Here is a 12,494-nt window from a genome sequence, read left to right on the forward strand (position 1 = left end):
ATATTTTTATTTTCAAATTTTTTTTTAAACTTTTGTGTACAGCTTTCAAAAGGTTGAATTACATATATAACGAAGTGGTTTTTTATTTTTAAAATTTTGGTTTCAAATTTTTTTAATTTAAACTTTGTTTAACACTCAAGCTAAAAATGAAAGAATGCGATTATTTTCTCACTTTGTTATATCTCACAGTTTAGCTTTATTAAATACACATGTACATGACTAAAATACATATGTTTGTTAAAGTAAACAATTACTTTTTAATAACTTTCTATTTTACAAAAAAAAAAATATATATATATATATATAGGATCAATTGTTTATGATTTCTTAATGCCTTCCCTGTACTAATTTCACAAAATTAGCTTCTGGGTGCCATTGCTCGTTTATAACTACAGTAACTTAGAAATAGACGTCAAATTAACACTTAATTTATAACTAAGTTTATATAAAAGTTATAATGTTCGCAGTGCTATGCAGGTTTTGAACGCTGTCGTCGTTCTTCCTGTTCCATTAAATGCTCCCAATCGGGTGTGACTGTCAGTTTGGCTTGTATGGAACCGAGATTAATCATATTGCCACTACGCTCCTCCCGATTGGTATTGATGGACATGAGGTCCTGAAATGTGTAGACATAGTTTATTAAAAGCATATTTTTTCTACTAAAATTACGCACTTGTAGGAAACCAGTTTCAATGCCCATATTCAAATCGAAATACGTATTGCCTAAAACCAACTTTACTTTCCCCGACTTGTAGCGTAGTAATCTACCAATTTTACCCTCTTCCAAATCTTTCATCGATGTACGCTTCGTTGGTGGTTTTGTAGCAGGTGGATTTTGTGATGTAGAAGGTGTGTCTGCGGAAATGTTCTAAAAATAAAAATGCATTTGTTATTAATCAGTTTTCTACATATAATATTTTAAAAACAAAAAAAAATGAAAATTTTAAAAACCTTTTCATGATTCGGCTTTTCAGTAACTTCCTCCAAATCGTCTTCACAAGGCAACACATTTGGCAGCTAAAAAAAAAACAAAATCAGCAACCATAAATTTTTTTTTATTTATATACTTCTGTTAAGCCACGCACCTGTAATAATAAGAGCTGTGATTGTGTCCGGTCTAACAGCTCAGCAACGGACTCTGGATATCGCTCCAAAGCGCCGTTTGTGCGTAGTTGCTGCTCCTCTTCCCTTACAACCTGCGTTTGCAAATTTTGTGCAATAGCGACAGCGGATTCTATGCAACAGATAAAATTAAAAAAAGTTATTAAAATTGAAAAATATATGTATCATAACAAGAGGTTAATAAATATTTTGTATGATATGACTTCAATGTAATTGTCCTCTGAAAAAATGCGAATTTCTGGTTGTTTATTTTTCCTGTTTAAATGTACACTATATTTGCAGTTATTCTTGCCCACTCACCGATATCTTCACAAATTTCAGCAGCTTCATCTTTTACTTCAGCCTCTACTTTCTCTTGCTTAACTTCAACTTTAATAGGCTTCCACTTGGCTAACGGGAGCAAGTGTAAGTGTATGATTGTTTACGTATGCATGTATGCATGTGTGTAGAGGGGGGAAAAGTGTATAAGGACAACCCAAAAAGTAAACATTAAAAAAATGAGTAATTGATTATGGTGCTAGGCTAAATTCTCGTACGTCAAACGAAAGCGGTTATAAGCAGTAATCTTCCCACTTGGCGCACAATAAACACATAGCTTACGCGCATTGTGTCACCTTTGATTTTATACAAGCCCGCATGATTAACTAGTATACCAAATGAACTTGTTCAAATCGAGCATACACACATGTATATTTCGACTCTTCACACCTTTGGTTTGCACAAAATTCATATTTCACAATTTCAATAAAACTTACCGTTACTCAGTTTGACCGGCATCATTTCTAAATCAGTCTTTTCATCTACTAAATCATCTTCATCTGTATCACCAAGTAGTTCACGCAGCTGCTCTTCATCAGCTTTCGTATCAATTTTTTTCAAATGTTCCTGTTTAATTATAGTCGGCCGACGCATTTGTGAGGCGGTATCATCGGTATTTCGACTGCTGAAACCTGAACCGCCCGAGCTTGTTTTACGTATGTTTATAGCACCAGCACCTTCTGAAAACACACCGGTGGTTTGTATGAGTGATGAATTGGCACCGCCTGCAGCACCACCACGTCCACCACGCGTACCACTGCCGGCACCGCGTCCACCTCGCGCACCGCGCCCACGACCACCACGCGCTGTAGTGTCTTTAGAAGTTTTCACATTGCTAAAAATAAAGACGTTGATAACCGACTAATTAATAATTTATCACAATTTGTTTTCGTCCTTTACAACTCACGTGTTCTTGTTGCGCACTACATTGAGGTTGGGCGTGAATACTTTTTTCGCTGCATTAGCGCCGGCATTGCCACCACGTCCACCCAGTGTCAAATCACGAGCCGGCTTTAAAGATGTTAATTTATGAAGTGTTGGTGTAGTTGCTGCCGAGCTGCCGTTCATGATTAACGCTGTTTTAGTATCTATGATGTGCGTACTACGTTTAGTAACGAGCACTTTGTAGTTAGTTGCCGGGGTTCAGTATTTATTATGTGCGGTACAAATGTACTTTTTGTTTTCGCTGCAACTGATCCTGCTTTGTTGACTTATGTTTTTTAAATACTTGTTTTGGTCTTAGTTTGATGCACATTCTCATTCTCGGCGGACATGTGGCAAATAAATAGCACCCGATTTGTGATGTTTGTGGTTTTTGTTGTTGTTTTGATTACCTCCTTTGGTGCACGTCAAATTCTTGTTAAACTGTCTACTTCTTGTTGTTATGTTCATTCACAATAAATTATTCTTATCTTTGATTTTAGAAGCTTTTAGAAAATTTTACTTTTTGTACGCAGTTATTTCAATCCTTTGACATGAATTATTACTATATAAAATTTAAATAATAATTATGGTTTTTGTTTTTTGTAAACTTCATTCAATACTAAAGTCGAGAGCTTAAAATAATGATAGCAAGTTAAGTTTTCTTCACAGGCATACCTAAATAAAAGTGTTGAGTGCGCTTTTTTACAGTATCCCTAAATAAAACGGCACTTTACTTCCAATTCTCACATTAATTCTAAAATTGGAGCAAAAGAAATGAAATGCAAATTTAATTATGTTATTAATAATAATTATATCCATTATTACAAGCTTTAAATATCACGCGACAGGATATTTTTCAGAGAAATTGTTTTTATTTCGTTTTCTGCAGCTAACTTTACTTCTTAACGCGCTGTCAAAATCGAATTTTTCAACGCTATGCGCTGACGCCGCCCTCATTTTGGTATGCGCTGCCGTCGCTTTTATTTAGGGATAGCAGTCGATTATCGGTACATATAAGAATAAATAAAGAAGAATTTGAAATAAAATAAAACATGCCAGGCGGAAGTAACAGTTTTTTGTAAAATCGATTAAAGGATATCGCTTTTGTAGGCATAATTGCAATACAGAAATTTTAAACATTCTTAATAATTACTACGAAGAAATGTTCGCTTTAAGAAAAAATTGATATTTGGCTGAAATAAGTAACTTACAAAGATTCCAATCTATAAATCAAGCAATTCAGAGTATATGTAGAATCAAATATATATTTCAACCATCTAATTTATCGGTAATATGCGTTAATGTTGTTATACATTTGGGTGGAGTTCGGCCACGATATTTTGCCATTGAATGTCTCAACTGCAAACCACTTTCGGTGAATTTTGGCTTTGAAGGTGGGGAGGCTACCATAGGTGATGGTTTATCGGCACTTGTTCTCGTCTCTGTTGCAAAACGCACCTTTTCTGTAGTTTCTTGAGTTTTTTCTACTTCAGTTACTTCGGGTTTATAGCAGCGCAGTATGACAAATTTGAAGAAATCAATATCCTTGACATGACCGTAAAAGTCCTCGCGGAATTGCCAATATTTGGGGTAGACCTGATGGCGCAACATTGCCTTATACAGCACAGTGCGTTGCTGTTCACGAAACATGCGACGTTTATGATCTTCTAGCTTGATTTTCCAATTGTTTTCGCTCCAGAGTTGTGCCAAAGCGATACGTATTCGTGGTCGTAAATAATATTCGATCGCACTATGTATGTAAGTATGTGTTGAGGAAGAAGAAAAAGTAAAACGATTATGAAGGAAATGACTTGTATAAAAAAAGACGTCTAATTACTCGCGCAGGTGATGTTGTGTGCTCTTGAAGGTGAAATCTTCAATGGGCTCCACAAATTTATGTATCTCTGCCGTGTTGCATAGAGCTTTAGGGATCTTGACATACATGCTGCAATAGAAGAAGGGTGAAGGGTTAAACTCAAGCAAAAAAACTCGGATGAAATATTGGGTCTGTAACTATTCGTACGGTTTGCCAAGAGAGCAGTACAAGTGGCGATTACTACTATTTGAGTGTCGGAATTATGGGCCGACAACTCTTAGTTTTTGTATCACGATAATGCATCGTCGCATACTACATTGATTCTTCGTGAGTTTGTTTGCCAAATTTTCAACCAATATCGTGACCAAGATCGCTTTGTCCTAGAATTCAGTTTTGTTGTTCAGTTGTTTCTTCGTCAAAAGCTGCGCAGTGAACATACATACATACATACATATGTATATGGCTAATCGGAAACAAGATGTTAGGTATGCTTGCTCCATGAAATTCACCGCTCATTGCTGGAGCTCCATTATAACCCCTTCTATGCCAAAAAGAGCAGCCGATACCAATTTCCAAGATGCTCAAGACGCTCGTTCATTTTAGCAATTAATTATAATTCTAATTCAGAAGAAGTTAAATTAAATTTTTAGTTTTAATTAAAATTCGGAAGAATTTACGAAGTAACATCGTTAATAAAAATATGTTGGTGGAATTTGTATACCCTGAACAGGGCATATTAAGTTTGCCACGAAGTTTGTAACACCCAGAAGGAAATGTCGGAGACCCTATAAAGTATTTATTTAAATGATCATTAGGTTGAGCTGAGTCGATTTAGACATGTCCGTCTGTCTGTCTGTCTGTCCGTTTGTCTGTATATATACGAACTAGTTCCTCAGTTTTTAAGATATCGTTTTGAAATTTTACAAACGTCATTTTCTCTTCAAGAAGCTACTCATTTCTCGGAACTGCCAATATCGGACCACTATAACATATAGCTGCCATACAAACTGAACGATCGGAATCAAGTTCTTGTATGGAAAACTTTCACATTTGACAAGATATATTCACAAAAGTTGGCACATGTTATTTTCTAAGATAATAATGTAATATACGAAGAAATTGTTCAGATCGGCTTACTATAGCATATAGCTGCCATACAAACCGAACGATCGGAATCAAGGGCTTGCATGGAAAACTTTCGTCTAAAAGATCCTTTTTTCTTATTAAATAACCTTAATGTTTCTAGCAAACAAACTGGCTAAAAAGAACTAGTAAAATGTTTTCCTTTGGATGAAAACCACCGGCCGGTTACGTTTTTAGATTTCGCGCTATTTTAAAGTTTTCCTTCGTTAAAGGCAAATCCGCTAGAGAAACGTTCCGTGAGATTAATGGTGTTTTGGGGGATGGCACTCTATCACTTCGAACTGCGGAGGAATGGTTTCGACGATTCAGAGCGAGTGAATACGACAACATGGATAAGCCAGCCGGGGAAGACCTGTGACGACGAATACCGATCAAATCATGGGATAACATCGAGTTAGACCGGCATTACCATCTCGTGACATCGCCCAGAAGATGGGAGTTAGTCACCAAACCATTTTAAACCATCTGCAGAAGGCTGGATACACAAAAAAGCTTGATGTTTGGGTACCGCATGATTTGACGCAAAAAAACCTTCTGAACCGAATCAACGCCTGCGATATGCTGCTAAAACGGAACGAACTCGACCCATTTTTGAAAGGAATAGTGACTGGCGCTGAAAGAAGAATCACATACGACAATATCAAGCGAAAACGGTCGCGGTCGATGGCCGGTGAATCGTCCAAACAGTGACCAAGCCGGGACTGACGGCCAGGAAGGTTTTGCTGTGTGTTTGGTGGGATGGGAAGGGAATCATCCACTATGAGCTGCAACTGGACCGTTTGAAGCAGGCGATCGACCAGAAGCGTCCAGAATTGGCCAACAGGAAGAGTGTAGTGTTCCACCAGGACAACGCCAGACCACACACTTCGTTGACGACTCGTCAGCTGCTACGGGAGCTCGGATGAGAGGTTTTATCGAATCCACCATATAGCGCGGACATAGCGCCAAGTGATTACCACCTGTTCCAGTCCATGGCGAACGCTCTTGTTGGTGTAAAGTTGAACTCAAAAGAGGCTTGTGAAAAGTGGCTGTCCGAGTTCTTTGCGATTAAGGAGGGCGACTTCTACGAGGGAGTGTTATGAAGTTGCCGTCTAGATGGAAACAGATTATCGAACGAAACGGCCATATTTGAACTAAATCCGATCACTGTAACACTTTTTATAAAGCATTGAATAAAGAGCAAAAAAGCAGAAGGGATATATTTAATCCCCTAATATAGTTAATCTGGCAAAAAATTATAAGGCAATAGAATTGAATAGAACCGTCTGAATGAATGAGTATGTATGTAAGAGATCAAGTATAAGATAAAATTTCGTTCCTACGGTAGTCGGGTCTACAGATTTTTATATTCGTCCATGTACTATGGACTACGCAGCATTCCTAAAATCGTTTTGAGAATATTTTCTACCTTTACAACAACATCAGCTACTAAATATAATATATAATATTCACATCTTTCCAAAATAAAATATTGAAATACAGAAACACATTCCAAGCTTTCGACTATTTTGAAAAAGCGTGAACCAAAAAGCTCACATAGCAATTAAAAGAGAAGAACATATTACACATTTTCAGAAAACAACGAATTTCATCAAACACATACAACTCAATGAGAGCAAACAATTTATCGCTAACAAACACTTCTGAAAGCTCGTAAAAGCTCAAGCTTCATACAATTTCATCATCGTTTATCACTAGAATTGAGCATTTAAATACACCAACTACTTGTCGAGTCTCTCACAACAAATTTAGCGTCAAGTGCATACAACTACTGCGGGTATACTAGCGACTCGCGTAAAACGAAAACAACAATAATTGAGCACCATAACTTAATACCAACAACAATAAAACAAACACCAAATATGACTACTGCAATTAACGATGTAAACGTCTTTCCCGACTACTTGTGCGAAGAATTTTTCAATCAAATATTGTTACGGTTATTTGGTGAAACGGTAAAATTACGCGAATTGCAAGTGATACCACAGATATCGTTCGGCAACTATTGCAGTGATATCTATCGTGTTACATTGAAATATGCATTGAATGATAACAAAAGTAAGGACGGACAAAGTGCAGTTACAAGAGCGGATGAGTGCGTGCTGAATGTGCTGGTCAAAGACTTGTTTGATAATTTAACTTCAATTTCTAATGAGCAATTCATGTACGCAAATGTGCTGCCTGAGATCAATAAGACGCTGCTTAGTTGTGGGCGCAAACAGGTGTCACCGACGTGAGTATTTTAATATTCATTGAAGAAATTTGCTTTTTTTTTTAAAGTAGGGAACAGGTTCTTATATAGAAAGCGAATTTTTTAAGACACGCGGTCGCGAGAGAGTCGATCTTGGCGGTATTAGATCAGTGTTTTGAATGTACCTCATTCATTCAATTACTAAGAGCGCTATGCAACAGTTCAATGCAAAAGAGTCGTAGATCTTCTGCTGAAGATAATAGGCTGTCAAAAAAGTCTTGCGGTATTTTCGCTAGTTGGCGCTGAAAGCGCGTAGTTCTAGTTTTATTCGTCGCATCGGGTCATGCTATATCTTTTTGGAAAGCTCATTTCACGCGTGTTTGATTGATTGTCGTTTCTTTTAAGTCGTTCGTGAGTTATAGCGTCGCAAACATGGAGCAAAATAAAGAGAAAATACGGCATATTTTACAGTACTACTACGATAAAGGCAAAAATGCATCTCAAGCCGCCAATAAAATTTGTGCAGTTTATGGACCCGATACAGTTTCCATTTCCACCGCACAACGATGGTTTCAACGTTTTCGTTCTGGTGTAGAGGTGGTCGAAGATGCGCCACGCTCCGGAAGGCCTGTCGTCGAAAATTGCGATAAAATCGCTGAATTGGTCGAAAGAGACCGGCATAGTAGCAGCCGTAGCATCGGTCAAGAGCTGGGCATGAGTCATCAAAAATTCATTTCAATTTCAATAAAAAAAAAATTCAATAAAAATACCGCAAGACTTTTTTGACAACCCATTATTTTGCAAGCTAAAATTATTCACCGCAAAAATATTTCTTCAGAAAACATCTGTCTGCAATTACAGACTAAGACTAATAATATAAGAAATATTTTTTTCTTGAAATCTGTTTAGAGTTTATGGTCTGAAAATGTAATTAAGTTTCAACTGCCTATGCTCTTCAATTTCAGACTTCTCTGCAAAGTTTTAAAGCAACACAAGCAACACAAAAAATTGTTAAGCCAACTCAGCTGTTTTCTCTTCGTTTTACGCTTTTTACAGCTGATTGACAAATTATCTGTTCATCTACTCAGACCTTTTTTTCATTTATAAGAGAATTTTCGCTCACGCTCTTGATTTTTGTTGATGGCTATTTCTCTCATCGACAACAACTACTTTATAGAAATATTTGTCATTTTTTTCAGTTTTAAATGTTTTATCAATTAGTACGAGTCAGTATAGCCGGTCTGTAAATGTGGAAAATTAATTTCGCAGAAAGTACCTGTTATCATAAGAGGCATTATTGATCTGTATATAACGTTAAGAAGGCTACCGCCAACAATAACGACAGCTAGACATTTAATACGGGATAGATTCAGGATATCGAAAAGAAACTCGAAAACCCTACATTGAAAGTTAGGAATGGTGGCGTAATATTGGTGCAATGTAACGGTAGTATTAGCATTACAGACGATAATACTTAAGTTCTTTGATCCAAATATACCGATATATACCATACAGTCGGTATAATTTCAGTTCTTTTGATCCGGATTTAGTATCTGTGGGCTCTGAAGATCGGTTTGGCACATCCTCCCTAAATCTCCAGAGCGGCGTCAATAAATCACGACGAGATTGATATCCTTAAGGTTAACTAAACTTAATTTAACACTAGGATTTGTGCAACATTGGCTGCAATATGCGAAACTCTTGCTTATCCATAATAGACTCCAACATACCGAGCCTATGCCCTGCATAGGTCTCCGCAGGACATCTCCTGGCATGCGCCATCAAACCAGCTCATCTAACATTCTTCTTCCAATGCTTTGACTTCATCGAAACAGGTTGTTGTTGCATAGCGACAGAAAATGGCCTTGAGGAAAAAATTTGGTATATACTGCCGAGTTGACAGTATTTGACCTCGCTCGGATCTGTTCCGGCTACGTAGAGCCTACTGTTGTGTGAATGAATCGAAACAAATCGTTTCCTCTCGTTGTATGACTTCGATGATAATCTCCTTGCACCTCCAAGCAGGTTTAAGATACTTTGCTACAACAACAAATATTCTCTTCTTTCCTGATTGGATCATGGCATCGTTAGAACCGGCTTCATAACATATTATATAATAACTGCGGAAATTTGTTTTAAAAGTTGTTTGTCATATGGTTACCTCGTAAGCAGATTATCGCACTTATGTTTACCACTCTAGATTTAAGAGCTTAAACACGTTTCAAAAAATATTTTTCCTTTTCTTTTCAGTGTTTATCACGCTATTAAAAATAACAGAGAAACACATTTTTTTGAAGATCTAACACCACGTGGCTATGTTATACGGCCACGCACAACTGGGTACAACGAGGACGAAACACGTCTCTTATTTAAACGTTTGGGAGAATATCATGCAGCGTCGCTCATCTTCAAGGAGGGGGTAAGTACCCTGCAAACATACTTCTTTTCTCTAATCCAGTACTTATAACCCCTCTTACCATAATAGCACCCTGGCATTGAGGGTAAAATGCGTGAGTTTTATGCAGTTAGCGATCCGGCTTTAGAACTTTGGATTGAGGATCAAATGTACGACAATATAGAGTATGTCGTTAAGATTTTAGAAACTTGGCCGGGCTACGAAAGCATTATCGCGAAAATGCGAAAAAATACACGAGAAGTGTTTCGCAGTAAATTCTTGCCATTATTTGATCGGACGCAGGCTAAATTGAACCTAGTTTTACATGGCGATATGTGGATTGCCAATTTACTGCTGAAGTATAATAGCAAAGACGGCAGCGCGGAGGATGCAGTGTTCGTAAGTAGCTAATGCGATATACATCTCTGTAACTAATTATACCGATAATTATTCCCTCGCCCCATCTAGTTGGACTATCAGAACAGCAGCTGCGGCAGTCCTGCCTTCGATATACACAACCTCTTCATGACGAGCGTGCAATTGCCGGTTATGGTGCAGAGTTATGATGATATCATTGCCCATTATTATGCGGCCTTTCGTTCGACTCTACTAGCGCTCAAATATCCTGCCGAGCGCATACCAGCATTGCAGTGTATTCTCGATGAACTCCGACGTACCGATTATTTCAATTACTATTTACTTATATTTCCATTCGCTCAGACTATGCTCGGCGATGAATTGGTAAAAGGTATGAATTTCAATACTATTAATGATAAAAAACGTGTGGCAGCCAATCGTGCCAATATCTACGGCAACGAGCGCGTCCTGGAGACGTATAAATATATGCTGAAGGCGTTCGATGAGAGAGGCTTGCTGGACTGAAGTGATGTATCTAGGTATAGGGGGTCATATTTTTTTTTTTCATGACAAATACGTGTGTTTTGTAGTTACAAAATATTTCCTATCTATAGTATATGTAAAAGTTTTTAACTTTTTTAAACAAAATTACAAATTAATTTATTAATTATAATTATAATTATTAAAAGTAATTAATATTTAAAAAATTTTCGAATTTTTTATTGGATTTAACTCAGCGAAACTGAGTAGTGGGAGTTCTTGTATCATCAAACCCCAGTAGCGGTTTCGATCTGTCGTTCAAATTTCTACTCCGAAATGTTTAGTGTGATAAGTTTTGAGAAAAAGATGATTCGATGGGAGAAGTCTGCTGTTTCGACTGTAGTTTGTTTTCTGGTGTAGATCAGTTATTCTATGTTTCATCAAGGGTCATGAAACAATGCAGAAACTTATTCAGTTTGCTTCAAGCCTGTTAAGTAGTCTTACAGTTGCGCGTGGAAGTTGTTTCGACTCACATGGGCGTGGCTCAAAGACAACCGACGCACAATCACGCTGGAACTGGTAAAAATACATTTTTAACGATTATCAGCGAAGAAGATAAGTCACCGTTTATAGCATCCAAACACTCTCTTCCACTCTTCCAAAACCGATAATCAAATCATCTATTGACATTGTTATTTTGCCATTCTTCTAAAATTCGCAAAAGAGCCGCACGTTAACGGATCAAAACAAAATTATAAATCCAATTCGACGAGGTCATGTATCATTTGGACCACCTTCGAAGTTGTTTTTGATATTTCGATATAGTGGATTTAGGTTTTTTCTATTTCTTTCATTTTACAAGACACCCCGTCAGAAAGTGAGCAGCATATGTCAATGGTTATAGTATATTCCTCAAGAAATCATCATTTCTGGCGAAGTTTACTTTCATCGTGATGTGTTCACGTTAATAAGCAGCTGCAGATCGAAAGTTCTCACATTGTCGACGAAACTTCAATGCTTACACTCTCAGGGCTTGAAAGTTTGGTACGGATACGGTTTGAAAATATTTTGGAAACACAATTTCAGAAAAAGGTGAGTATTTCAAAGGCATCATATAAGTTTGTTTGTATAGTTATAATCAAAAATTTTGCTTCTTCAGCTGGGTCTACTAGAGAGAGAGGGGTGTACTATAATCGTGTTTGATAAATAGTGCGAATATTTGCTCTTTCAAAAAAAAAAAAAAATAACAAACAAAAAATTAGTTCATGTTATTTATTTAACTGGTGAAAAATAAACACCATAATGAGACACCCTTTATTGTGTGCACTCGCTAAGAAAATAAGGTATTCTTTAACTTAAGTCTAACTCTGTCAAATAAGTATGTGTCTGTTTTTAGGAGTCCAGCCTACAGTTACATATAAAAAAGCTCAGCATTTTCGCTCTGGTCTTTTATTATTATTAATCACACTAATATTAGGTAGCTACATACTATATATTGACAAGATAAGATTGTAATGAAAATATGGAATGTTCATAAAATTAATAAATCAATATAAAGATTTATCAGTTGTATATTATACACTACGGTTTGCCGATCTCTAAGTTCGAACACGGGAGTTCGATTTTCAATGGCTTCACAAAGGACTACTTCTAGTCCATGTGTGATCTCCGATCAGCCGTCTTACCTAACCTATATTATATATTTCATATTAACTTTAAATGAAGGAGGGAGGGTTTGACCGTTTTTA

General features: G+C 36.9%; 3 protein-coding genes across 4 annotated transcripts in view; 1 reads left to right on the forward strand and 2 right to left on the reverse strand.

Moving 5' to 3' along the window:
- Window positions 1-2,859, reverse strand: LOC126761673 (DNA-directed RNA polymerase III subunit RPC4). Of its 2 annotated transcripts, XM_050478029.1 has the most exons (7): window positions 2,348-2,859; window positions 1,878-2,275; window positions 1,423-1,512; window positions 1,086-1,234; window positions 952-1,017; window positions 674-868; window positions 1-616 (listed from the first exon to the last, which is right to left on the reverse strand). In XM_050478029.1, exons 1-7 carry the CDS (start codon window positions 2,506-2,508, stop codon window positions 470-472), a joined length of 1,206 nt encoding a protein of 401 aa, XP_050333986.1. In that variant the 5' UTR covers window positions 2,509-2,859; the 3' UTR covers window positions 1-469. The 2 variants fall into 2 exon arrangements, with proteins under 2 accessions (XP_050333986.1, XP_050333987.1); XM_050478030.1 differs by lacking the exon at window positions 1,423-1,512 and having other exon boundaries at window positions 2,348-2,852.
- A 702-nt stretch (window positions 2,860-3,561) lies between these two features.
- Window positions 3,562-12,494, reverse strand: part of LOC126761687 (uncharacterized) — a 60,121-nt gene continuing 51,188 nt past the window's right edge. Inside the window, exons 11-12 of the mRNA XM_050478047.1 lie at window positions 4,202-4,309; window positions 3,562-4,114 (exon numbers count right to left, since the gene is read on the reverse strand). Coding sequence (XP_050334004.1) covers window positions 3,634-4,114; window positions 4,202-4,309 — 589 coding nt within the window. The 3' untranslated portion in view covers window positions 3,562-3,633. The remainder of the gene's footprint in view (window positions 4,115-4,201; window positions 4,310-12,494) is intronic.
- LOC126761671 (uncharacterized) lies at window positions 7,049-10,942 on the forward strand. The gene is made up of 4 exons (XM_050478028.1): window positions 7,049-7,556; window positions 9,765-9,933; window positions 10,000-10,308; window positions 10,378-10,942. Exons 1-4 carry the CDS (start codon window positions 7,186-7,188, stop codon window positions 10,789-10,791), a joined length of 1,263 nt encoding a protein of 420 aa, XP_050333985.1. The 5' UTR covers window positions 7,049-7,185; the 3' UTR covers window positions 10,792-10,942.

The sequence above is a fragment of the Bactrocera neohumeralis genome, chromosome 6, assembly GCF_024586455.1.
Source record: "Bactrocera neohumeralis isolate Rockhampton chromosome 6, APGP_CSIRO_Bneo_wtdbg2-racon-allhic-juicebox.fasta_v2, whole genome shotgun sequence".
NCBI classification, from domain to species: domain Eukaryota; kingdom Metazoa; phylum Arthropoda; class Insecta; order Diptera; family Tephritidae; genus Bactrocera; species Bactrocera neohumeralis.

Excerpts from the sequence above, each read along its gene's own strand:
- LOC126761673 (XM_050478029.1), bottom strand. The coding sequence starts at position 2,508 with ATGAACGGCAGCTCGGCAGCAACTACACCAACACTTCATAAATTAACA. Across the intron at positions 1,513-1,877 it reads GCCGGTCAAACTGAGTAACG|CCAAGTGGAAGCCTATTAAA; the intron begins GTAAGTTTTATT and ends TGCTCCCGTTAG. Across the intron at positions 617-673 it reads TTGAAACTGGTTTCCTACAA|GACCTCATGTCCATCAATAC; the intron begins GTGCGTAATTTT and ends TACACATTTCAG.
- LOC126761671 (XM_050478028.1), top strand. The coding sequence starts at position 7,186 with ATGACTACTGCAATTAACGATGTAAACGTCTTTCCCGACTACTTGTGC. Across the intron at positions 7,557-9,764 it reads CGCAAACAGGTGTCACCGAC|TGTTTATCACGCTATTAAAA; the intron begins GTGAGTATTTTA and ends TTTTCTTTTCAG. Across the intron at positions 10,309-10,377 it reads GCGCGGAGGATGCAGTGTTC|TTGGACTATCAGAACAGCAG; the intron begins GTAAGTAGCTAA and ends CGCCCCATCTAG.